Source organism: Peromyscus eremicus, chromosome 8a (genome assembly GCF_949786415.1).
Source record: "Peromyscus eremicus chromosome 8a, PerEre_H2_v1, whole genome shotgun sequence".
Classification (NCBI taxonomy): domain Eukaryota; kingdom Metazoa; phylum Chordata; class Mammalia; order Rodentia; family Cricetidae; genus Peromyscus; species Peromyscus eremicus.
In genome coordinates this window covers 80,602,514-80,629,307 of record NC_081423.1, presented here as the reverse complement: position 1 = coordinate 80,629,307, position 26,794 = coordinate 80,602,514, and the positions used below count along the sequence as shown (strand labels likewise).

At 48.8% G+C, this 26,794-nt stretch overlaps 1 protein-coding gene across 1 annotated transcript in view; it reads left to right on the top strand.

Moving 5' to 3' along the window:
* Positions 1–26,794, top strand: part of Plxdc1 (plexin domain containing 1) — a 73,330-nt gene that overhangs the window by 8,045 nt on the left and 38,491 nt on the right. The window contains exons 3-4 of the mRNA XM_059270720.1: positions 872–1,050; positions 26,555–26,698. Of these exons, the coding sequence (XP_059126703.1) occupies positions 872–1,050; positions 26,555–26,698 (323 nt within the window). The remainder of the gene's footprint in view (positions 1–871; positions 1,051–26,554; positions 26,699–26,794) is intronic.

Below are 26,794 nucleotides of genomic sequence, written 5' to 3'. Positions count from 1 at the left end.
TTTCACATGGAAAACAGTATGGAAGGAAATGGAAGTAATGTAGGAGCCAACAATTCCGTTTCTGGGCACATAACCCAAAGAATTGAAAACAGGTCTCCAAAGAGATGCTGGTACCCTTTATTCCTCTTAGAATCCTTCACGATAGCCAACTCATGAACACAAATCAAGTTCCTACTGTCAGGTGATCAGATAAGCAAAATGTGGGATAGCACAGAACACCATTCAGTCTTCCAAAAGAACAGGGCTGAACCTTGAAGACATTATGCTAAGTGAAAAAAGCCAATTGTGATATAATTCCACATATACGAGACATATGGAGTATTCAAAAAACACAGAGATAGAAAGTAAAAGCACAGCCCAGCGTGGTGGTGCACGCCTTTAATCCCAGCACCCGGGGAGGCAGAGGCAGGCGGATCTCTGAGTTTGAGGTCAGGCTGGTCTACAGAGTGAGTTCTAGGACAGCCAGGGCTACACAGAGAAACCCTGTCTCAAATCCCCCACCTCAAAAAAAGAAAGAAAGAGAGTAGAAGGACGTAGTTGGGCATGTAGGTCAATGGTAGAGCGGCACCTGTAGGCTCTGAGTTCAGTCCCCAGCACCTTTAACCTCTGAGCCAGATTCTGGTTTGCCAGGCATACATACCGTGTCCACTGTGGAGGGTTGAGGGGTTTTAGTATTGCATGTGCGTGTTTCTGGGCATGGTGTGAGGCACACAGCTCTCAATCTGTGTTGTGAACCTTCTGTCCTGGTCATCAAGTGTCCCCAGAACCAATGATGGTGTCATGTTGAGGCTTCTGCAAGATAGGAGGTCTGGACCCCTTCTCATGTCCTTCCTCAGGACCACCAGCACCCAGTGTTCTGTCCTTCTCCCAGGTCATGATGAAGGCCAAGGCCCCGGATGGACTGCCGAGGGAACCAGGCAAGGCTGGCGTCGGAGAGCCCGAGAGAGTCCTGAGCAGGTGCTGAAGCCGGGCAGGACCCAGCTAAGCCAGGACCTGGGAGGGGCCTCCCTGGCCATTGACACACTCCCAGACAACAGGACCAGGGTGGTGGTAAGTGCTCAACCAACGTGGCGGGAGAGCAGAGCTGGGGCCTGCCTAAAGGGTCTGATACGGAGACCGGGATGGATGGGGATCCCAGGGAAGAAGAGACAGGCTGACTCCAAGCTGGGTCATAGGATCAGAGCATCTCAGAATTGCAGGCGGCTGGCCTCCGCCAGGACCCCCGAGAGATGATGTAACCTGCGCCAGGATGCACCGCGCAGGCACTGAGCTCTGCCATGACTTAGAGAAGAAAGCTGAAGGTGGTGTAGCTACAGCTCAGCTGCCAGTTTAAGCTCCACTTTGCCGCACCTCTGCCTCATCTTTAGACCGTGGGCCCCTAAAGGTTACAGACAGGGCCACAGCAAGAGGCGTCCTGAGGTGGTTGGAGTGGAGGAGGAAGCAGTCCAGGTGTCATTGAGGCAGAAGTTTCTGGGCCTGGGGGCGGGGAGCACTCTGTGGGAGGAGATAAGTCTGAAAGCGGAAGGGGCCTCTGCATCCATGTGTGAGTGTGAGCTGGAGGCGGTTTGCACCTGTGGCTGAGGAATTTTGCATGTTGTGTCCACGTGCCCAGTTTGCCTCTGCAGGTGGCTTGTGTCTGGGATGAGGGTGAGTGTGCAGTGGGAAGGGAAGGGTGGGGGCTCAGGGTGCAGAAAAACTACAGAGTGAGGCGTAGCAATAAGAGGGTGTGCTTCACAGCATCTTTATTTTCTGTCTTGAAGAACTTCCAGAAACTTCCAAACATCAGCAGTGCTAGAGGTAGTAGGATGTAGCTGTGTGAGCCTGTGGGCCCAGCTGAGTGGAAAGCTGAGGCAGGAGAATGATCAGAGCCCCAGAGTTTAGGGCCAGCCTGGGCAATGCAGGCCAAAAATCATTCTAGAAGCATAGAAGAATAAACACAGAAGACCCAGGCTGCCTCCTACAGTCCACAGCCTTTTCCACAGCAGGATGCCTCTAGGCTATTGTTTTCCAACTAGTCTGCTTCTTTGGCTCCCTTAATGAGTGAGCTTCGGTTGGTTGGTTGGTTTTGAGACAGGGTTTCACTATTGTAGCTTTGGCTAGCCTTGAACTCACTTTGTAGACCAGGCTGGCCTGGAACTCACAGAGATCCACCTGCCTCCACCTCCAGTTTTGGGATTAAAGGCGCATGGCACCACTGCCTGGCTCGGGAACACTTTCTTACATGGCGGCCTTTAGTTTCAAATGTAATCATCAGTGTGGTCAAACTTGTCATCAAGAGAGCTGGGGCCGGGGTTCCGTGGGCAGAGTGCTCACTTAGCATTCATTAAGCCCTGGGTTTGATCCCCAAAACTACATAAACCGTGTGTGGTGGTGCCTGCTTGTAATCTCAGCACTCTAGAAGTGGAAGTAGGAGGATCAGAAGTTCAAGGTCACCCTTGACCACATAGTAAGTCCTGGACCAGCCTGGGTTCCATAAGACCCTCTCTTTAAAGTAAACAAACAAAATAAACACATAGAAATAAAAAATTGCCCCAACTTGGCAGACTGCTCACCCGATCCACGGTTGCCAGCCTACACTTCCTCCTCCTTTGTCTCTTGATCATTGGAGGATCTCTGTGAGTTCGAGGCCAGCCTGGTCTACAGAGCAAGTTCCAGGACAGTCACAGCTACACAGAGAAACCCTGTTGAAAAACAAAACAAAACAAACAAACAAAATTAACATTTGTGCCAAGCACTGGTGATATTTCCTTTCTCTCTCTCTCTCTCTTTTTTTTTTTTTTTTTGGCTTTTTAAATTTTATTTCATTTTATTTTTATTTTTTTTTTGAAACAGGGTTTCCCTGTGTAGTTTTGGTGCCTGTCCTGGATCTCACTTTGTAGACCAGGCTGGCCTCGAACTCACAGAGCTCAGCCTGCCTCTGCCGGGAGAGTGCTGGAATTAAAGGTGTGTGCCACCACCACCCGCTTACTGGTGATATTTTCATGAATGAAATCTCAAAATGTTAAATAATGACAGAGTCAGCCATGGTGCCAACTATTTCAGAGACTGAGTAAAAGGAAAACAGAGTCTAGAAATGACACAGGACACAAAACACCTCAAAGCTTATGAAATACCCTTAGAGAGAAAAGATGATTCATCCACGACACAGGAACAAGAAAGGGGAATATATATATAAAGGTCTTAGAAATTTAAAATGTGGCCAGGTGTGTGTAACAGGGCCCAAGACCTTAATACAACTGACTCCATGATGGAAGTACCATTCAGGTCATAAAACTCAACACATAGACAGCACTATCTGCCAAAATGAAAACAAAGACCTAATCCATCAAAGTCCACAGTTCTGGAAAAGCCTCTAAATGGACTAACCTTGCTTTTTGACTTCTGCAGTTCTGCTTCTGGCTAACTGTTCTTGTTAACTGAAGTGTGCCAATCCAGAGCATGGTTTTTGCTCTTAAAAGGTCACCCTGAGAAAGGCTTGTTGCTATACTGGGATCCCAAACATCTAGTATATAATCACTGGCTGGCTGATAAAGACTTTCTATATCGGCTTAAACCTGTTCTGGTTAGTCTTTTCAGGTGGGTACCCCACAACAGTGTGGTGGCTCCGGTTGGAGGCTAGCCTGTCCCTACATGGTAAATCCCAGGCCAGCCTGGACAGTCAACCATGATTTCAGAATGCTGAAGTGACAGTGAACACTCCTAAGTATATGACCAGGTCAGGAATAAGAGTGGCACTCAGCCTCAGTTTTCTTTTCTGTACAGGGCTTGCTGTGTAGGCTGAACTGGCCTCAGACTCTCAGTAATCCCGCCTCAGCCTCCAAAGTACTGGGGTTACAGGTGTGACCCACCATGCCCTAGGTTATGCCAAGTATCTTTTGGGTGGGAAGCAGGGGGTGGATGTATGTGCTGAAATGGGGGGTCTCGTTAGGTACCCCAAGCTGGTCTTGAATTCTTAGCTATCTTTCTGCCTCAGCCTCCCAAATGCTGGGATTATAGGTGTGAGCTACCATGCTCTGTGGTTATAGTAGATCCTTTCAAGGTGACATTAGAAGAAAATGGTGAAATGTTTTCAAGCTTTGAAGGGAAGTATTTTTGTTTTTGTTTGTTTGTTTCTTTTGCTTGTTTGTTTGTTTTTTTTTTGAGACAGGGTTTCTCTGTGTAGTCTTGGTGCCTGTCCTGGATCTTGCTCTGTAGAACAGACTGGCCTCAAACTCACAGAGATCCGCCTGCCTCTGCCTCCCAAGTGCTGGGATTAAAGGTGTGTGCCACCACCGCCTGGCTGTGATATTGATTTTTAAAATGCCATATTAAGATGTTCTTCTCAACTCTCGAACTTTATGGTTCCTTTATCACTGTGCCAGAGGCAGATGGCTCCCTCAACAGGCCCTCATCCCAGCCCCATGCTAAACTCTCAAAAGACAGCCCACTCACTTAACCATTCCGTCTTGCTTTCTGGAACATTCAGAACTGACGTGTAGGGTAGGTGTGGAAGAACAGTAGAGTGGACAGCCAGACCATGAGGTGTCCCTAAGGAAGAGACTCTTGTCGGCTCACCCCATTCCTCACTGCCTTCTCGAACTCAGATTAAATAACTGATACTTACTCCGGGGCTGGACACGAAGGTCAGGAGGGCCATGTCCCAGTCTGCACAAAGAGGACATCACAGGAAGTAGCCACAGATTCAAAGACTTCTGGAAGCAATTGTCTGTGGGTGTTTAGAAAGAGCAGTGGCATTCAGTGAGCCTGGTGGATTCAATAACACCAAGGCTTAAAAACAAACACACATTCTCTGGACAGATTAGTTAGTTCAGTAGCAATGAAGTCTGGGATATATTTCTTTACAGGGTCCCCACTGTAAAGGTGGATCAGTGCTTAAGAGCACCAGCTGCTCTTCCAGAGGGCCAGGGTACTATTCCCAGCATCCATATGGCAGCCCACCACTGTCTGTAACTCCAGTTTCAGGGGATCTGACACTCCTCTGGCCTCCTTGGGCACCAGGCACACATGTGGTACACAGACATATGTGCAGACAAAATATCTGTATGCATAAAATAATTTCAAAAATAAAAATGCACTTAGGGCAGGGGTGTAGCTCGGTGGAGGAGCATTTGCCTACCATGTGTGTGAGGCCCTGGGTTCCATCTTCGCTCCTGTGAAAAAGGAAATAAATAACAAAACTCTGTGTGCGGTTCTGCTGGGCATCTGGGCGTAAGAGCTTCTGCGATCTAAGATGTCCAGGTGATTTTGAGGTTTCTAAAAGAGATTCATTTTAATTTATTTTGTATTTATGTGTATGTGAGTATGTCTGTGAAAGTCTATGGTTTGAGTGTGTAGGTGCCCTTAGAGGCCAGAAAGAGGTGTCAGATCCCCTGGAGCTGGAATTACAGGCAGTTATAGGTCAATAAATGTGGGTGCTGGGAGTCCTCTGAAGAATCCTATGTGCATTTCACCTTAGAGCCATGTCTCCCGTCCCTTGATAATGGTAGCCAGAGGTGACCCAGTTCCTCAGAAGGCTGAGATAGGAAAATCACAGATTCAAGGCCCATTACAGGGTGACTTCGAGGCTAGCCTGGGCAACTTAGTGAAAACCTGTCTCAAAAATAAAATGAATAGGACAGGTATGGTGGTACATGCCTTTGATCCCAGCACTCAGGAGGCTGAGGCAGAAGGATTACAACCAGTGCAAAGCCTGTCTGGACTACATAGTACATTCTAGAACTAAAGAGTGAGATCTTGTCTCAAACTTCCTGAAAGAAATAAGTAAATAATAGTGACCAGGGTGACAGCCAGAACACCAGGCTTTCTAAAACACCATGTGGCAATACCTGAGCACCTGACTCCTGCCATCTGGAGCTTCATGACCCCCTTGACAACCACTCACTAAGAGGCCACACTGCAGCTGGGCATATGACACACACCTTTAGTGCCAGCACCAGGGAGGCAGAGGCAGGCTGATCTCTAAGTTTGGGGCCAGCCTGGTCTACAGAGTAAGTTCCAGGACAGCCAGGGCTACACAAAGAAACCCTGTCTCAAAAAACAAACGAATTAATTTTTTAAAAAAGACCACACGGTAGAACAAGGCCACCTGAGAAAAGACTCCTCTATGGAGTTGTCCCCAGCTCTGTCTAAGAAACGGGAGGTGAAGACTTAGGATGCAATCTATCAGGAAGAGTTGAGATGCCGTATCAGGAAAGAGTCATCTCATCCTTAGTGGGCTGGAGTGACCAGGTGCAGCTGCCTGGACAAATGTAAATCCTGGGGCTCAAGGCTACAGTGACTCAGCTGTGAGCCCCGAGGAAATGGTTTCTCACCACTGTGGGACTGCTGTGGGCTGGGCTGAGTCAGGCACCGTGAGCTTCTGCCAAGGATGGAGGCGGGAATGCAGCTGTGCTAAAGGAAACCCATGAGAGCCGGGGACCAGAGCCAGGGCTTGGGGGATCTTGCAGACTGTCTTCTGGCTTGGGTCCCTTTCAGGTGGTCCTCTAGAACCCAGAGGAGCCCAGAAGACCATAGACAGGACAGTGAAGAGACCTCCTGATCCCTGGAGACATGGAGGGAGACCCTTAGGGTGCTTCTGGGTGCAGAGAAAGCTGGAGATGGGGCAGTTTCCTGACAGCTGTGAAGCTGTAATGGACCAGAAGGAACGGTCTTATTTTTGCCTCAGGTTGCTTGGCGCCCGCACTGAAGAACCTGTGTGTGTTTGTATTGCTCGCCTCCCTCTGGCACCTTAGAGGCAGGCTGTCTTGTCGCTTGTGATCAGTGCCTGTCCATGGTAGGTACTCCTCCTCTGAGGGAGCAAAGGAAGGCAGGGCTCCCCATCCCTAGAGGGCTCCATGGTGTTAGAGAGAAGAATCGATCCCAGGGTGGACTTCAATGGCGCCCTGCAGTTCACGAGCGGCTGCCTCGGGGTACCGGTCAGACCAGAGGTTCGCCTCGGGTCACATTCCGGCTAAGGACGGACACTGGACCGCAGCAACAGTAGGACAGCACATGCCATCAAAATAGGGTGGGCTCGGGGAGACCCACTTTCTGAAGTCTCAAGCTAGATCAGCTTGTTAGCAAAAGGATATACATTTTGTGAGGAAAGGGGGTGCCAGGGTCTCTAGGGAATCTGTGTCTATGTCACACTCAGCTCTGCTCTAAACAGTGTTCAACTAGGGCTGCTGATTGCCCACCTGTGAGGCAAGGGCTCTCACTAAACCTGAAGCTTCTCGTTGGGCTAGGCTAGCAAGACCCACCGATCTCTGCTCTTCAGCACTGATTACCAGCGTGCATGGCCACGCCCTGCTTTGACGTGGCTGATGGGGACTCGAACTCAGGTCCTCTTGCTTTCATAGCAAGCACTCTTACCCGCAGGACATCTCCCCATGTCTGCTTGCTTAGTCAGAGTCTCGTCCTGTAGCCAAGGCTGGAACTTACTATGTAGCCTATAACCAAACTTATGTTGTCCTCCTGCATCAGACTCCTGAGTGCGGGATTACAGGTATTTTTTTTTTCTCCCCCAGACATGATTTCTCTGTGTAGCTTTGGAGCCTGTCCTGGATCTCGCTCTGTAGACTAGGCTGTCCTCGAACTCACAGAGATCTGCCTGCCTCTGCCTCCCGAGTGCTGGGATTAAAGGCGTGCGCTGCCGCCGCCACCACCACCCGGCAACAGGTATCTTGACTCCCAACTTACATTGCAGTTTTGATTTGAATTTCCCCCAACAACTAATGACACTCATCGTTTTTCTGTGTTTTTATTGGCTATTTGTGTGTCTTCCTTGGAGGAGAGTCTACTGATGACTTTTCTCTGTTTTTAAATCAGGCTGTCTGTTTTTGTCTTGGGAAAATCCCTGAGCCCTCAAGCCCGTGTTTTCATTGTGCTGTGGATGCTGTTGGCTCAGTGTGGCTGCCAAGAGGATCCACAGTCAGGTCCAGGAAGGCTGGCCCTGACAGGGCTGCAGAGGATCCACAGTCAGGTCCAGGAAGGCTGGTCCTGACAGGGCTGCAGAGGATGCACAGTCAGGTCCAGGAAGGCTGGTCCTGACAGGGATGTAGAGGATGTGCACTAGCTGGGAAGTGGGTTATAGTCCACAGTGGCCAGCCATCCTGGTTCTCCTGAGATGATCTTTTTAAAAAGAGACTTGCCAGGTGGTGGCTGCGCACGATTTTAATCCCAGCACTCGGGAGGCAGAGGCGGGAGGATCTCTGTGAGTTCGAGGCCAGCCTGGGCTACAGAGTGAGTTCCAGGACAGGCGGGGCCACACAGAGAAACCTTGTCTCAAAAAACAAACACCCCTCCCCCAACACACAAAAAACAAAAAACAAACAAAACAAAACAAAAACAAAGAGAAAGGCCATGAGCACATAGGTGTCTGAGGAGGTCAGAGGTGTTGCGTCCCCTGGAACTAGGTTTATAGACAGTCATGAACAACTGACTAGGGTGCTGGGAACTGAACTCAGGTCCTCTGGAAGAAGTTAACCCCTGAGTCATTTCTTCAGCTCCCCAGATGCTATCAACACAGACTTTCCAGTATCCTGGGATGCTTCTGAGCTCCAGACACACAGGAGAGTTGGTCGTTGTATTCTAGTCCTAGGGGAGGTAGTGTGTGTCTTCTATTATCTGTGACTCCAATAGATTCCCAGTAGCACTTAGAAGAGGGGCCTTGGGAGGATAGTGAGGTCATAAAGGTGGAGCCCTCGGCCATCGGATTAATGACCTTATAAAAGAGGTTTGGGAGAGCTTGCTTACTCCTTCCACCAAGTGCAAAATCGGACAACAAAATGCTGTCTGTAAATCCCTCATCAGAGACTGAATTCACTCATGCCTCCATCTAGGACTTTCTGACCTCCAGAACAGCAAGCAATACATTTTTCTTGTTTATAAATTACCCAGTCTAAGGTATTTTGTTATAGCAGCCTAAACAGGCTAAGAAAGTATGCTTGCTAAGACATCACTCTAAATCAGTTTTTTCATCTGTAAAATGGGATAAATAATGTCTCATAGAGTTATAAAAACCGGACATACTAAATGGCTGAGAAATTAGGCAAAAAGATCGTTCCCAAGTTTTACCTGAAACTACCAAAATAGGATCCCAGGGATAAAAGAGAACGCCCTGCCTGGAAGCCTCAGACACTGCCCTTTGTGTGCTCATGTGCAATGGGACAGAATCCCAGCCCTATAAAAGTAGACTCGAATTCCCAGAGTTGGTAGTCACCCTCAAGCCTGAGAAGCATGGTGTTCTACCGACGGCCTTCAAGCAAGGGCATCTGGGCCTGTGGGAAATGCGGCAGTGAGTTCACCATAGGGGTAGTCAGGAGAGTACAAAGCACAGATGCTAGCAAATGCCAGAAAAAAGGAAAGAGTTAAAATGGTAGGGTGCCGGACGTGGTGGTGCTTACCTTTAATTCCAGCAGTCAGGACCAGAGACAGGCAGATATCTGTGAGTTCAAGGCCAGCCTGGTCTACAGAGCAAGTTCCAGGACAGCCAGGACTGTTACACAGAGAAACCCTGTCTTGAAGAACGGAAAAAGAAAGAAAGAAAGAAAGGAAGAAAGAAAGAAAGAAAGATGGTGGGGTGTGGTGGTTCACACTTGGAATTGCAATCCTTGGGAGGCTGAGGCAGGAGGATTACTGGGAGCTGAAGGCCATCATGGGCACATACAGAGCAACCCTGTCTTTGTTTTTTTTTTTTTTTTTTGGTTTTTCGAGACAGGGTTTCTCTGTGTAGCTTTGCGCCTTTCCTGGAACTCACTTGGTAGCCCAGGCTGGCCTCGAACTCACAGAGATCCGCCTGGCTCTGCCTCCCGAGTGCTGGGATTAAAGGCGTGCGCCACCACCGCCCGGCTGCGACCCTGTCTTAAAAACAAAGAGTGGGTTTTCTTCTGTATGGACCGTCATGAAGCTTTAACAAATGATGGCTAGGAAGACCACATTCACCATCAAAACCTGCTTTGTTTAATTTGTCATTTCTCAGGGGCTGTCCACCTTGGTTTGTTTGTTTGTTTGTTTGTTTTGTGAGACAGCCACTCATTGCATCAAGCTAGGCTATATCACGATGCCTGACTAGTTTGCTGGTACTGGAGTTGAGACCTCAAAATTTAATTAATTAGTTAAGTAATTAATTCAAAACAGAGAGGTTAATTTACCTCACAATTCTGGAAGGCCAAGATTTGGGGCTGCATCTGGCAAGGGCCCCAGAACATGACAGGGAAGCAGGGTGAGCCGTGGATGAAGAGCCGTGCTGGTTGGTTTTTGTCGATTTGACACAGACCTAGACATATCTAGGAAGAGTCAATCTCAACTGAGAAAGTGCCTGGGTATGACTGGCCTGTAGGTGAGTCTGTGGGTTATTGTCTTGACTAATGACTGGCGTGGGAGGGACTGACTCATTGTGGGCGGGGCCAACCTGCAAGTAAGGTTGCTTTGGCCATGGCTCTTACACAGCAATAGAAACCCCAGCTAAGACAGGTGCCCTCTACCCGACCCGGTGACCTGAGTTCCATCCCCAGGACCCACACGGGGGGGTGGGGGGGGGGAGTGGAGGGGGGGTGGGGGGAGGAGAACTGACTCCTGCAAGCTGTTTTCTGGCCGCTTCCCACTCGCCATGGCACATTCACTAAACACTAACGAGATAATTGGGGTTTTGATTTTGTTTGGTGTTTGGTTTTTTGAGACAGGGTTTCTCTGTGTAACTCTGGCTGTCCTGGGACTCACTCTGTAGACCAGGCTGGCCTTGAACTCAGAGATCTGCCTGCTCTACCTCCTGAGTCTCCCAGGTGATGGGATTAAAGGTGTGTGCCACCACGCCAGGCTTTTTTTTTAAACTCAGAAGGAGCTGTATGCAGAAGAGAGAAAACTTACAGGGTGGTTTCACTTTCTAAGAGCTTGCTCTTGTGGTACCCACACTAGATAGTCAAGAACTGCATGAATCCCCGCTACCGACCACACCACTCTCAAAGGTCTCATCAGTGGTAGACTTTGGACCAGAGTTCAACATGAGTTCCTGAGGGGACAAAACTGAGGTGAGAGGAAAATAAGACAATGTTAAATGAACCTTTTCTGGATGTTAGCCTGGTCCATATCTACCTCGTGAGCAAGCATTTCTTTCTTTTTATTTGAACATTTGAGGTGTGTGTGTGTGTGTGTGTGCCATCACAAATGTGTGAGGGTCACAAATGTGCTTCTGGGAATTGGTTTTCTCCTTCCACTATGTAGGCTCCGGGGATAGAACGCCCATCTCAGGCTCAGTGGCAAGTACCTTTACTCACTGAGCCATCCTACCCACTGAGCCGCCTTACCAGCTCAAGACAGGTGTTTCAGATGCTCTGTTTTCTCTTGATCCAGAGTGGACAGCTGAAGTCGCCTGCCCAAGGTCACGCATCTAATAAGTGGCCAAGCCCAGACAAGAATGCCAGTTCTGCTTCACAATCTAGTTCATAGCTACTGTCTCCTTAAGGATGATGTATGGGTAAAAACCTTTTATTTTTTTTTTAAATCTGCATTTTTACTTTTTAAAATTTTTCTCTGCAAAAGCACCACTGAGAATCTTATGCAGATGTAGGCTCTGATTCTGCAGGTTTGGGGTTGACCAGGGATGCTACACTCTCTTGCCCTCCCCTCCCACCCCTTCCTCCCTCCCTTCCTCTCTCCCTCCTTCCTTTCTTTTCTTCTTTATATAAAGGTTTCCCTCTTTAGCTCTGACTGGCCTGGAACTCACTCTGTAGCTTAGGCTGGACTTCAGCTGGTAGCAATCCTCCTGCCTCAGTTTTCCAAGTACTAAGATTACACAATGAGTCCCTACATCTGGCTTGCTTTTATTTATTTATTTATTTTTTAAGATGGGGTCTCATTGTGTAGCCCTGACTGGAATGGAACTCACTTTGTAGCCGAGGCTTCCTTGAACTCACCGAGATCCACCTGCCTCCGCCTCCCGAGTGCCGGGATTGAAGGTGTGCACCACTGCACCCGACCCAGAACTCTGCATTTCTGACGGGCTCCTAAGTGACTCTACTGTCAGTCTCCCTAGAGCATATTAAATAGCTGGGATCTAGAACACATTCCGGGTGGTTTTATAAACCCTTGTGGACTGGGGTGACTGGGAACCCCCTTCTCAGAGCACTTTCCCTGTTGACTCCAGCTGCTTGAGTGCTAGCCTGGCAAACCTGGCTAGTCAAGCTCTCCTGCCAGCCCTGCGGGTGCCCTTGGTCGCGTGCCCAGCATCCCTACCAGCCAATTGGCTGGCAGGTGATGGGATGATTGTGACAGCTTAGCTGGAGTTCCTTTCCAGAAACATCTTGAGCTCAGCCAAAGTAAATAGAGTGCCACTGTCAGAGTGAAGAGCCGGGAGGGTCTCGGGGCAGCGGCAGTGTGAGCAATTGAAGGAGAAGAGCCCTTGCTATGCAGATACTAGGCTGGACAGTGTGTGTGTGTGTGTGTGTGTGTGTGTGTGTGTGTGTGTGTGTGTGTGTGTGTGTGTAGACAGCCTGTGCTGTCAAGACATTTCATGGAAAGGCCCAACAAAATCAGCTAAGAACTCGCACTTATGGGACACCTGCTGTGGGCACCGGGCCAAGAGCTTTCCTTCATCCTGTTACGTGGAATCCTTTCAGGACTGCAGCATTGAGGAAGGGACTGTAACCAGAGAGAAGAATGATGATCGTCATGTCTGGGTTTCAAACTTGAATCAAGCTGACACCAAAGCTCACACACTTGATCCTGGAGCAGTGGTTTTTCAAATGGTGCCCTGTGGAACTCTAAGAGTTCCTGGAGGTGCCCCACGGGCTGCTATGGGATAGAGGGGGTTGGAGAAGGCACCAGAAGGTACAGAGTGGCTTCACTGTGATGTGATGGAGGTCCTGAGCTGCCAAGAAAGGAAGAAAAAAGTCTGAAGTCACCCCATTGCCTGTGAAACAGGAAGATCATGGACCAGGGCTTTGCGACATGTCCCGGATACTACCTCCGTCATAGACTTATTGACCCTCTTTGAAGTGTCAAACCAGCACCGCCCCACCCTCTGGGGAAGCAAACAGCAGGTTGTATGTAGTGATGATGGACTGTGGATGTGTGAGTTCCTTGGCCTGTGCATCCTGAATAAGGCACACACAATGTTGTACATCGTATAGTGTTAGCTGGCCAGGGAGACCAACTATGGCTTGCTTCCCTGCCCCACCCCCTTTTCCTTCTGACTTGCAATGTAGCCAAGGCTGACCTTCCTGCCTTGACCTCCCAAGCACTGGGATCGCAAACATATATCATCATACCCTGCGTTTGTATTAATCAGAATGCACATTCAGCCATCGTGGCAAATACCTCAGTGACTGGGCCTTAAGACACACAACACATCTCTTCTCTCACAGGGAATAGTACGAGCAAGGGCTGTTAAAGAGTCTCCGTGATATGGGAAGTTTCCTTCTGTCCTGTGGCTCTGCACTCTGCATCTGTGCCTTCCATTTTTATAATCTAAGATGCCTGTTTCTGTTCCAGCCATCACATCTGCATCCCATTCAGGTTGGGGGGTGGGGGAGGGCACAGAATTCTGCTAATTTCCCATTGTTCATTCATAGCCATTTGGCTGAGAGGACTGGTGGAGATCCAGCCAGGCTAGGTGGCCTGTGCCTAGATAACGTGGAGCATCTGCTGCTGAAGTAAGATGGGGACTGGTTGCTGTAAGGCCATGATTTATCTCTGCCATAGCGGGCATCCTCCGTCAGGACTGCTGGGGTGTGTGGCGACATGACCAGAGGTCTGTAGTGGCAACTGGGGAGTGCTCCTGAGGTTCATTGCAAGTTGTGGGACTCTGCTCTCGTGTTCAGCCAAGAAGCCAGCCGTGGTTGACGCTGGGTAAGAAAAAACAGACATGGAGGCCCCGGAACAGCTGCCCGGAACTTGGTTTTCTACTTCTCTCTTGCTGTTCGGGTTTGTGCTGTTTAATGAAGAGCTGCCTGGGGTCTTCCTGGAAGTTCCTCTTCCAGTCGCCCCATGGAGAAGACTGTTGTGTGTCAGGTCCCTTGGGTTTCCAGCAGCCACTTAGCTGTGTCACAGAGAAGGTCTAGACTCTGAGGATCCTAGACAACCGCTGGGACTCAGAGCTTAACCTGTCTCTCCAGTTACCTCTCAGTTCCTGTCTCATTTCCATTCTTCATGAGCTGGAGCAAGAAGCGGAGAGCTAGCTGTTCCTTCTCTTGTCTGGGGACCAGTGTCTCCCATGGACAGGGCGAAGTGGCCGTTTTAGTTCAGCTCTTCAGCCACTGGCTTCCCACCCATTCAATTTTACTCTCGCTCTGGAAGGATAAGATTGGCTTAGGCTGCAGAAGCAGTAGCTGAACATGAAGGCTTCCATTGCAGGGTGTGTGTGTGTGTGTGTGTGTGTGTGTGTGTGTGTGTGTGTTGAATCATGTGACCACCCATTCCAATCAGTCTGGCTGAGGAAGCACCAGGTTGCAGAACATGGCAGATGTGGCCTGAGATGAGGCAGATGTTCTTGGATGGGGTCTGGGAACCCTAAAACACATATGCAGCTGGGTGTGGTCTACACATGCACAGCAAGACTTGCCTCAAGAAAATAAACAAGAAAATAAACAAGAAAAGGGGAGCAGGCTACCCAGGCCGGTCCATCTGAGGTATGTATGGCCCCTCAGTGGTTGAGGAGAGGATCTTGTAATCCACGAGCCAGGATGCGAGTCGGCCATCTTACGTTAACAAGGTAACCAGCCGTAGAACCTGTGATGGAGACAGCAGAGAAGAAAGGTCCAAAATGCTTGATCTTGACCTTGAGGCACATTCCCAATCAGCTGTGTCACCAAGACACCAGGGTTTGCTTGCCTCGCTTCTCTCCCGGCTTCCCCTCAGGGCCAGGACTCCTCAGGCCCTGGCCCCTCAGGTGACCCAGTCAGACTGAAGCCAGGTTCTGTCTTCCAAGCTTCCTGGAGGACTGTAGATGTAACCAACCGTCTTATTAAATAAGAAACACAGAACCAATGCAAAGAAGAAAGCCAAGAGATCAGAGCTAAGAGCCTTACCCGCCTGCTGCAGCTAGCCTCTTCAACCAAGAGACCTCTCCGAGAAAGAGAGCTACTTCCTGTGTTAAAGTCTTTATAAAGACTTTCGGTTCTGCCTTCTCATTGGTTGTAAACCCAACCACATGACCGCCTCGTCACTGCCGGTCTCTACACACCTCCAGGTCTTCTATGGTTGGTATTGAGATTAAAGGCATGTGTATCCAATGCTGGCTGTATCCCTAAACACACAGAGACTTACCTAGCTCTGCCTACCAAGTGCTGGGATTAAAGGCATGCGCCACCACTGCCTGGCTTTCCTATGGCTTGCTAATAGCTCTGACCCCTGGGCAACTTTATTTATTAACATACAAATAACATTTTAGTACAAACAAAATATCACTATAGAGGACCTTGGGGCCAAGTCACCGTTTTGAGCTTGAGCAAGGAGATGTGCTGCCCGAGTGTCTGTGGGCAGTTCTCTTCAGCACTGGGGTGGTCACCATGTGAGGACCCCTTGACAATGTAAGAGCTCTGTGTGTCTGTCCCTGTCCTCCTGCCCTGCCCCTGCTGCTAGACTCCCAGTCACTTGCTGACAGGAGGAAGCCCTTCCTCATCCCCCAAAGCTTCACTTTCGCAGAGAAGAGCTTAAGGAACCAAGCTGGCAGCCTGTGGCCAGGATGTCCTCACTGAGAATATTCTCCGTGGACTTAGATTCCCAGAGGAAGGAGCTATTTCTTCACTGATGGCTCTTGGGTTACTTGCCATCAGGAGTGAAGAAAGATGGCATTCTTGTTGGAGCCACACTGTATTTTTACAGCGTGGCTCGGGACCATTGGCTTTGAGATTATTCAACCATGCCACAATTTCAGGTACTGGTGGTGAGGTAGAAGGGACTCTGTCCCTGAACCCCATCTGTCCTCCATAAAGGACCCATGGGTTGTCCCCAATGTGAGAGGCATTTGATGTTGTTTTTTGAGACATTTTCTGTGTTGGTTGAAGCTGCCTTGAACACATGGTCCTCCCACCTCAGCCTCCTGAAGATCTGGGATTCTAGGGGTACACCACAGCACCCGGTGATGTGAGAGATTTTAATTCTTAACGGAGAAGTATCCCAGGTTACTCTCTAGTGAGACAGTTGCCAAAAGAACTGGGAGACTGTAGACAGAGCACAGATCACACACCTACCTGGAGCCAAATCAAAGACAGTGATCTGAGGCCTCAGTTTCTCTACTTAGAAAACGGAGGGCCAGGCATGGTTGCACACGCCTTTAGTCCTGGTACTCAGGAGGCAGAGGTAGGTGGATCTCTGAGTTCGAGGCCAGCCTGGTCTACAGAGTGAGTTCCAGGACAGCCAGGGCTGCAGAGAGAAACCCTGTCTCAAAACAAAACAAAACAAAAAAGGAAATGGGCCTCTGGAGCGGCTGGCAGTGCCACCTGTGAAGTGCCAGCTTGCTTCCGAGCGGCACCACAAACACTGCCTCCCTGCTTCTCCCTCCCATCTCCTCACTTCACCCTGACTGGGTCCTGTGCTGTGCCCGAGTGTCCCCTCTCCGTGTCCCCCTCCCCTAAGCTCTCTCTGGTCCCTCTTTACCACCTAGTTTTCCTCGGCCAGGACTCTGAATAGGTATAGCTCCTAGCTTCAAAGGGTCGCCTGTACAGGGGAAGGGGCTGTGTGCGGCTGAGGGTGACGGTGTGTGATGCCATCCGGTGCAGTAATCTTTCCATTATGCTGCTGCTGCTAGGGTCTCAGCAGAGCCTGGCCCGGCCTGCCTACGATCTTCACCAGGTCCTCCCTGCTCTCTCTGAGAGCTGCTGGCTCTGGGAGAAAACTGAAGCCCAAGAGGTCACTCCAGTTGAGATTCTAATGTACATATGTCCCCAGAAGGTACCAGTGTGGAAATTCAGTCCCCATGGGGCAGGGATGAGGGTGGGAACTTAACCCACCATGGAGACGTGGGGCCCTTGGGAGGTGATGACCACTGGATAAGGCTGTCAGTGTGGAACCAGAGACAGGACCTCACGGGCTTTTTTTTTTTTTAGTTTTTTTGAGACAGAGTTTCTCTGTGTTACAGCTCTAGCTGTCTGGAACTTGCTTTGTAGACCAGGCTGGCCTCAAACTTACCGAGATCCACCTGCCTCTGCCTCCTGAGTACTGGGATTAAAGGCATGTGTGGAGGCCCACAAAGGTTTCCTTGCTTTACCCAGCAGGGCTGCATTAGAGGATTGCTTGACCATGTGCATGTTGACTAGGTTATTGGAAGGGTCTACATCTGGCTGAGCTAGGGGGAGGTCTTTGCTCCACCCCTTGGCACTCCTATAAATAGCCCTTTAGCTGAGACAGAAGGGGCCAGTGGATAAGGATCCAGGCCCTCCCGAGCTGTCCTGTGTTTCTATCTGTCTCTCTCCCCTCTATCCTTCTATCTAAATATTTCTCACTTCTCCCTCCTCAAGAGGACCCTGGGGTAAAAGTGGGAGCAGGTCTCCTAAAGATGGCACCACAAACAGGGACCAAAAGGGGAGAGAGGGTCCCGCGGGAAATTTGGGCATGTGCAGTTATGTTGAAAAATTAAGGAAGGAGTATTCTATTTTCGGGAGTGAAAGTTAGGTGAGGAATGCCAAAGTTAAAAAGTAAAGCTGCAGCATATATCTCTCTCCACCTAGGTTTCTTCCTTTTTCTCTCTTAATTTATATCCATAAAATTAAAGAAAAATTTAGAGTAAGGTAGAATATAGGAATATTGGGATAGGAATATAGTTTAAGAAAAAATTTAGGATAAGACAAGTAACAAGACAGAGGAACTATGTCTTTGATTTCCAACTGTGGGACTAGGAACACAAATTCCTGGGGGAAGAATCAGAAAAAAAATCTATCAAAGATGAGAAAAAAATGGGCAGAAAAAGATTCCTGTGGAAGCTTTTGGCCTGGAGACAGCTTGGAGTCAAGCCCTGAGACGCAGGGGGGAATTTACCCTAAGGCAGATGTGGACGAAATTAAACCCTCCACTCTGCCGGCAAACACCATTACAACACCGTACAATCAAAATTAGTTTCCGTTTGACCATGAAGTCAAAATTTAGAGGACAGAAATTTTGGGAAAGACTTAGTAATCTCTCTCTAAACACTAAAAGCTTTCCAGATCTTTCTTTCTCAGATTTTTTTTCTCTTTCTGTAGGGACAAAAAAATTAAATTCACCTGGAAGAAACAGCTATCAGAATGGGAGAATCACTCATAATTGCCCTAGTATAGCAAAAAAATCCCCTGAAGCACTGCTAATTCTTACTGATAACACTGCATCTCTGTTTCCAACCAGCAATCTGGAAGCAATAGCAAAGGGCCAGGGGCAAGCACCTCCAAGTTTGAGTGCGTTCTGGGGATACTAGGGTTCCTGCAGTTGTCAGGCAGCTTCCTCCAGCATGGAGCTGAGGCACAGGCAGTTCAGGACCTGGAGAAACTGCTAGCATAAGGAAGCAGGGTAGATTTGGCCGTACAAACATGGCTGGCAGGAGCAGCAACAGTCAGCAGGTGGGGCTACGCAGTGTCCACGGTTGTGAACAGAATCTCTCTGAAAAAGCTCTTTTTTCTATCGGGGAAAAGACCTTTCTGAAAAAGCTTTTATTCCAAATGCTTCTACTTTCTGTCAGTGACCCAATAAGGCAGGAGACAAACATCTGTCTGAGTGCATGTGGACAGACATGACCTGCTCTGGGAACAGTGTCAGGTGAAAAATCTAATTAGAGAGGTACACCTGTCAAACGGTAATGCAGGCATCCTAATGCAAGCTTAGGGAAGAAAAAAAAAATCTCTTTCGTGGTAAAAGCAAAAGCATGAATACAGACTGTGTGAATAGAAGTTTTCTCCCAGACCCAAAAGACAGTATGGGAAATGTAGTTTGTTCATAACAGTGTGACGATACAGGGAAAGGTAGTTTGGGAAATGAAGTCTGTAACAGAGATACCAGTACCGCACTGCCCCAAAACTCTGTTTTTCAGCTTAAAATTCTGTTTCTTTTCCAAGAAATGTTAGAAAGCTTAGCCTTAAAAATGCAAGAGGAAAATATTGACATTATTAAAAAAGCTCATGATAATCTTAAAAGGCAGCTTTAAGAAATTAAGAAGAGGGAGTTTTATCCTCAGTCAAGCTTAGATGAATTAAACTCTGACTTCAGACTCTCAAGAAAACTTTCAGAATGATATCAAAGCTGACTATAAACTCCGAACTTTAGAAATGATTTGCGTACTTTCTGTCTTGTTAATAGTTCAGTTAAGAAACTCTTCTAGTTGTTTGCTAATAGTTTGTTAGTTCTGTTAAGAGATTCTTTCTAGATATCTGTTAAAGTTTATAAAATAGTTCTATAGCATTTACTTTTGAATATGTGTGTAAAAAGTGTAAAGGTTGAATGTAAGTTCATACTAAAATTGTTTTTATTACTCCATCGATACCTGTCTAGTCCGCACAAATTAGATACTATTAATTTTTAAAGGATAAACCAGATCAATCACATCAGAAGCATCTTGAAGTTTTTTATTACTCTTTTACCTTCAGATATATTTTAATACTTTTATGATCTCAGTGGCCCCTGGAAAACTTAAGTGAAGATGTCATAATTAGGGGAGTTTTTCTGTCTGCTTCGTAGAGGTTTCCACTCCTTCTATTTCTGTTTAGAAAGGGATAGGCTTCCCATAAAGGGATAAGTCTTCCACAATCCAGTTAGTTTGTAAAAGTGTCTTTATAATTAGCATGGGTTTTGTTTACTTGAGTGGATACTTTGAAATGATTTGAAATGACTGTTTTCTCCTGGGAATCAAAATCGTCTCTTGAAAGTTTTGTTGAACATCTGTTAGAAGAGAGTTTTGATCCAGGAAAAGGGCTTGGTGCAGCTGAGACTGCTGTAATCACTTTAGACCCGTTCCAAAGAGGATATTCCATGTTTATTATCCTCTACTCCTTTACTGGGAGGTGTGGCAGCTGTGGAGATCGCTGTGGATGTTTGCAAGCTCAGTAGGGGCCTGGGCCAGAGCTGAGTTAAGCTCAGTACCTCCTCCTGCCAGAGGCTGATGGTCAAAGACTGGCAACTTTCTTCTTGATAGCTTCCAACCTAAGTCAGAGTATGCTTAATGGAAAGTATATCTCCGTGCTTGATGGGAAGTGTAGCTCCATGACTGGTAAGGAAGATCAATCAAAGAGGACAACCTAAGACAGGCACAGTCTATCTGAGGGGGCTGGGGAGCCTTTTTTATATCAAGAAGGGGGAGTTGTGGAGGCCCACAAAGGCTCACATCCTAGTGAGATCTGAGCTTGCTTTACCCAGCAGGGCTGCATTAGAGGATTGCTTGACCACATGTGTGGTTACCAGGTTTGGAAGGGTTTGCACTTGGCTGAGCTGGGGAGGGTCTTTGCTCCACCCGTGACATTTCTGCACCTTTTTCTCTCTCTCTTTTTTTTTTTTTTTTTTTTTTTGTTTGTTTTTTGAAACAGGGTTTCTCTGTGTAGCTTTGGAGCATATCCTGGAACTCACTCTGTAGCCCAGGTTGGCCTCAAACTCACAGAGATCCGCCTGCCTCTGCCTTCTGAGTGCTGGGATTAAAGGCGTGCACCACCACCACCCTGGGCATTTCTATAAATAGCCCTTTAGAAGAGACAGAAGGGGCTGGTGGATATTGATCCAGGCCCTCCCAAGCTATCCTGTGTTTCTATCTGTCTCTCTCCCCTCTATCCTTCTGTCGAAATATTTCTCACTTCTCCCTTCTCAAGAGTACCCTGGAGAAAAAGTGGGAGCAGGTCTCCCACAGGCATGCACTACCACTGCCCAGTGACCATGCAGGCTTTATAAGAGGGAAAAGCCCAGTGTGGTGGCCTATACTGGTAATTCCAGCACTTAGGAGGCTAAGGCATAAGGTCAGAGTTCGAGGTCTGCCTGAGCTGCATAGAGAGATCCTGTCTCTCTTTCCATGCACTCTTATGCATATAAGTACATTAGTATACATGCATGTGTGTGCACATGTGCATGTGTCAGTATGTTTTTACATGTGTGTGCAAACACTTGTTTAAATGTGTGAGCCTGTGCATCTGCATGCACAGGCTTACACTTATGTATTTGGTTATGTATCTGTGTGCATTTATCTGTACATGTGGGCATCTATGAACATGTGTCTTTGTGTGCATAAACTTATATAATGTGCACTAGTGTGTGTGTATACACATTCTTGTGCACACCTATGCATGAATATGTATGTATGTGGTGTGTGTTCAACTCTGTGTACCTGTGTGTACACCTGTGCCTTTTGTGCATGTGCATGTGTACATGTATGCATGTATATGTGTTATCATTCATGTGCACATGTGTGTAGTGGGTCTTTCTTTGAACCACCAGCTCCTGAATAATGACATGGGGACTTTCTATTAATTATGAAAGCTTGGCCTTAGCTTGGGCTTGTTCCCAACTAGCTTTTAAAACTTAAGTTAGCCTGCTTTTATTAACCTGTGTTCTGCCACGTGGCTCGTTACCTCTCCTCAGTACTGTACATCTGACTTTCTCCATGTCTTGCTGGTGAATCTCCTGCCTCAGATTCTTTCCCAGAGTTCCTATCTCCCCCTGGAAATCCCACCTATCCGCTCCTGCCTAGCTATTGGCCATTCAGCTCTTTATTAAACCAATCAGAAGGTACCTTAGACAGGTGAGGTAAGACAGAGACATATCTTCACAGTATACAAAAAGATTATCCCAACACAAGTGTTTTTGTATGTGCCCACACACCTGTGTATGTTCATGTGTTGAATGTGTGAACATATGCATGTGTAAGTATGTGTACATGTGTCTTCGTGCATGTGTTTGTTTCCATACAGGTACGTGTATGTCCGTGCCTATATGTGCATGCACACATGTGCTGTGCGTATGTGCTTTGTGACTTGGAGTGTGGGTGCATGTGAAGCACATGTACGTGTTCCCTTTGTGTCTATGTTCTGGTGGCCTGCATTGCTTCAGGACCTGCCAGCAAGAAAGCCATCATCAGGTGCTGCCCCTCCAAGCTGGAGCGGACCCTGAGCTACACTTACCCAGCCTGTCGTGTTATTAGCAACTAGACGGGACAGGACAGACTTACAGGTGACAGCTTCTTAAGTGCAAACTGCCCTTGAATTTGAACAGATGCAATCTTTGTCACCTCAGAGATGTTGATGAGCCCATGCACCTCCCTCAAATGCTGCAGCTGGGAGTTGGTCTGTCACCTGGCTCCTTAGCTGACCAGCGCCAGCAGGGCCTGTCGACTGTGCCATGGGTTGTTACATGATGCATAGGACTCAGAGCAAGGACCGGCCAGACATGTTCCCAGAGTCCCCTCTCTACAGGAGGAAACAAGAGACGTGTTGGCTTCTGTTTGTCAGAGAGTCGCAGCTTCTCTCCCAGGTTTAGGGACGCTCTTACCTTGTGAGTCCCAGGAAGCAGGCTGACTAAGGCCGATGTGTCCCCCAGCCACAGTGCCATCTTCAGCCTGGGTGCTCAGGCTCCCGGGAGGGGGTGGGGCTCAAGTCCCTAAGACCCCTGTTTTCTCCTGCTGTCATACCTGCTTGGTAACGCCATCTATGTCCGGAACCAATGACAGAAGCTGTAAGACAGACAGCGCTTATGCAGGCCTTGAACTGTGTCCCGTGTCTGGACTCTGCTCAGTAAGCCCTGCTCTGGGACAGAGCTCTGGAGGGGAGTGCAGACCCTGCCCTCGGGGAACTTGTGTCTTATGGGTATAAAAGTCAGGTAAGGGGGGCTGGAGAGCTGGCTCAGCGCTTAAGAGCACCAGCTGCTCTTCTGGAGGACCCAGGTTCAACTCTCAGCACCCACATGACAGTTCACAATAGTCTGTAATTCTAGTTGCCGGAGATCTGATGTCCTTTTCTGGCCTCTTCAGGCACCAGGCACACACATGGTACACAGACATACATGCAGACAAAACACATACATGCAGACAAAACACATACATGCAGGTAAAACACCCACACACATGAAGTAAGTAAATCTTTTTTTTTTTTTTTTTTTTTTTTTTTTTTTGGTTTTTCGAGACAGGGTTTCTCTGTGTAGCTTTGCGCCTTTCCTGGAACTCGCTTTGGAGACCAGGCTGGCCTCGAACTCACAGAGATCCGCCTGGCTCTGCCTCCCGAGTGCTGGGATTAAAGGCGTGCGCCACCATCGCCCGGCGAAGTAAGTAAATCTTAATGAAAGAAAACTTAAAGAAGCCAGGTGAGACAGCTCTGAGGGAGAGACTCAGGGTGTGCAATGGCTTCTTAGGGAGTGACCCCTCACTGAGGCGTCAAGTACTCTGCCCTCACCCCCGACAGGGTCTCATGTAGCCCATGCTAGCCTCGACCTCACTTGTAGTTGATGATTACCTTAGTTCTGGGATTCCAGGCATGTGTAACAGGCCTGGGTGAGGAGCCATCTTTTGAAAGGATCATGGGAAAAAATTTTTAAGGACGGGAGTCACCAAGGCCCCGAGGCAGACTTGATGACTTCCAGAACAGAGAGAAACCCAACAGCGGGAACCCAGTAAACAGGGAGAGAAAGGAAGGTACAGGGGTGGGGGAGGGGAGGGGCTCAGACCACCACCCTCTGTAAGGGTTTGTTTAGGTGACAGGCATCAGAGACTTAAGGGACATCCTTCCAACATGTCATCAAAGACCTGGGCCCCGTCCAGCTCTGTTCTTCTCCATCCTTAATGATATGGTGCTTGCCTTAAGTTTACAATGTGGTTGCCGGCGATCCAGCCATCATGGCTTCACGTCAGATAGGACAAGGAAAAGGGGGAAAAACTAACAGGGACAAGCTATTGGATTCCTTTCAGAAGACTCCATCAGAACCTCAACCGCCAGGTGCTGGTTTTCTGTTTTGGTGGTGGAGGTGGGATGTGTTACTTCCTGCAATGTTCCCTTAGGAAAGAGGAGTTGGGAGTGGATGTTGGCCGGGCAGATTCTGCCCCACAGGACCTTGTGCACTGTGGTAAGAGGCCTGACATTCATTCTCTTTAGCTGGACGCCATGGTGTCCTAAGCAGGGGTGACAGGGAGAGTGGTAAACAGCTCCAGGTTGTCCCCACTGAGCCCGAGCGGCACTCAGCTGTGGGCACCTGAATTCGTTTTCGGCCACGACAAAGTATTATTCCTTTTCTTCTCCCTCATGCCTAGAGACTGAAGCCACTTTCCCTCTGGAGGCCCAGGGAAGGGCCTGTCCTTGTAGCTTCTTAGCTCCTGGTGACTCCCGGCAGTCCCTGGCCCTCCTTGGCCTGTGAACATCAGTCCAGTCTCAGCCTCCATGGTCACGTGACTTCCTGTGCCCCTCATTTCCTCTGCCTGGCCCTCTCCCAGTGATAAAGACAGCAGCCATTGGATCAGTGCTTACCTGATCCAGGGTGACCTTCTGTTCCCTGGACTCCACTTACCTGCAGAGGCTGCTTTCCAGGGAGGGCAACTTCTTAGGTACTAGGAAGGCTGGGCTTAAACCTCCACAGCGCGCCCAAGGACCAGACATCAGAGCTTGCCTCTCACGCCTTCCCCTTCACTGTCAGCCAGGACTTCAGCCTTTAAGGAGGCAGACTTATTCCCAAACTTTCAACCCACTGCGGGCCCTGGTCCCTCACTAGTCTCTTAGTCATAAGAGGGCACACTGTGCCCCAAACATGGTTTGTTGATGTCTCTTTTGTTGCTCTCCTGGGGACCAAACCCTGAGCCTTGCATACGGTCCACCACCGAGCTGTGTCCCTGGCTGGGTTTTGTTTGTGTTTATTTATTTATTTATTTATTTATTTATTTATTTATTTATTTATTTATTTATTTATTTTGAGGCAGCATCTCAATACATTACCTAAGCTGACCCTGACTCTGTGAACCTCTGGCTGGCCTTGAACTTGTCGCCCTCCTGCCTCAGCCTCCCAAATTCCTGGTATTACATGTATGCTCTACCATACCTGGCTCTTACACACTTCTTGAGCACTGATGAGCAGGTGAGGGAGAACTTGGTCCACAGCTACAGAGGTGGACTTACTTCTTCCTGCATGTCAGGGGCTCAAGTTGAAGCTGAAACGGTCATTTAAGCCAGCATGGTGGCACGTCCCTGAAATCTCAAGCACTTGAAAGGTGGAATCAGGAGTGAATATTGGGAGTTCAAGGCTATCCTTGGCTACAAAGGAAATTCTAGGCCAACTTGAGCTACATAAGACCCTGTGTTAAAAAACAACAACAAAGTGATGGGCTGAACAGCATCTAAACTTGGTTTCCTTTTTTCACAGATCAGATCCCCTGGAGCTGGAGTTATAGGCAATTGTGAGCCCTGCAATGTGGGTGCTGGGAACTGAACTCTGGTCCTCTGCAGGAGCAGCAAGCACTCTTGAGTTAAGAGTGAGCCGTCACTCCGGCCCAAAGCTGGCCTTTATTAACTATTTTGTTTGGGACGGGAATATAGAGCAACCAGCTGAAGACTTACAATGTCAGGTGGTCCCGGCAGAGCTTCCCATGTTGCTTTACTTCTCTCTCCAAGCCCACCCCAACCCTGTCTCCAAAAATGCGTTCAGAGAGTGTCGCCATCAGAATCGTAGTCTGCTGGACTGTAGGCATGCAGTGATCAGGGCCCCAGCTCCCTGCTCCTACTGGGCTCAGGCCAAGGGCTGGCTGGGCAGTTGGCAGCTCGACAGGAAGAACATGGTTTGCTCTGCTGTCTGCAGCCTGATTAACGATCCATGATGCCCAGGACATCACTGTGCCCGAGGCAGCCTCGGGAGCCTCTGACCTTCCTGCTGCTGCCACTAGCCTTCTGTGAGGTGCTCTTGGGCCGGCTCCAGGAAGTGCTGAGACACAGCCCTGCTTGCTGGCTTCCCCATTCTTTCTGCCAGCCCCTGCCTTGCCCTGCTATAAGCCCTGGCCCCAGATGCTCCTCCGAGGGAGACTGTGGAATGAACCCAGCCGGCTGTGGCATCCCCATCAGCCACATAGGGAGATGCAAAATTATCCCTTGAGGAACTCCTGGCTTCTCTCTTCCATCTGGTGACCGCAGTCAGAGCGCGGCTGCTGCTCTTTGCTCTGCTCATGCCCACGACTGAGTGTTCCAGTGCCTGTGTCCTGTCTCCTCCAACAGACCAGCAACCGCCTTCTCCCTCAGTCATCTAAGACCTAGTTGTTGTAGATGTTTTTCTCTTTTTTCTTAGGGCAGGTCAGCAATTCTGCATCCCCTGTGGTCTCAGCACGCTCCTTTTAGACAAAGGCTTTATCTGCGGTTTTCTCCATCATGTCTCCAATGTCGAACTTGGCCTTTGTCATCTGAAACATCCAGGGTTACAGGATAAGCCTCTGGCTTGTCTGGGCAGGACAGAGCTGAGCCCAAATGGAGCTCCTGTGGATTTGGCTAGGGCCAAACCTGTGAGGAATGGTGCAGGACTGTGTTCTCCAGGCTTGTTCCAGAAGCTCCCAGGCCTAAAGCAGTGGGTCCAGTGCTCTGGGCCAGGAGGATCTGGGGGAAGTCTGGGTAGGGAGGAGCGGAGAGTGGTGCCCAGCTTACCTGGCTCATCACACCTCCCATGGGCTCTCTCTCTGTCCCCACAGGAAGACAACCACAACTACTATGTGTCCCGTGTCTATGGTCCTGGTGAGCGTCGCAGCCGGGATCTGTGGGTGGACATAGCCGTAGCCAACCGGAGCCACGTGAAGGTCCACAGGATCCTCTCAAGCTCTCACCGGCAGGCTTCAGTGAGTGCCTAGGCCTAGCAGGACAGCCTGGGCTGGGAGGCTGGGGGCTAGGCCAGCATCGACTGCCTGGACGTGGACATGGTTATGGCCTGAGGT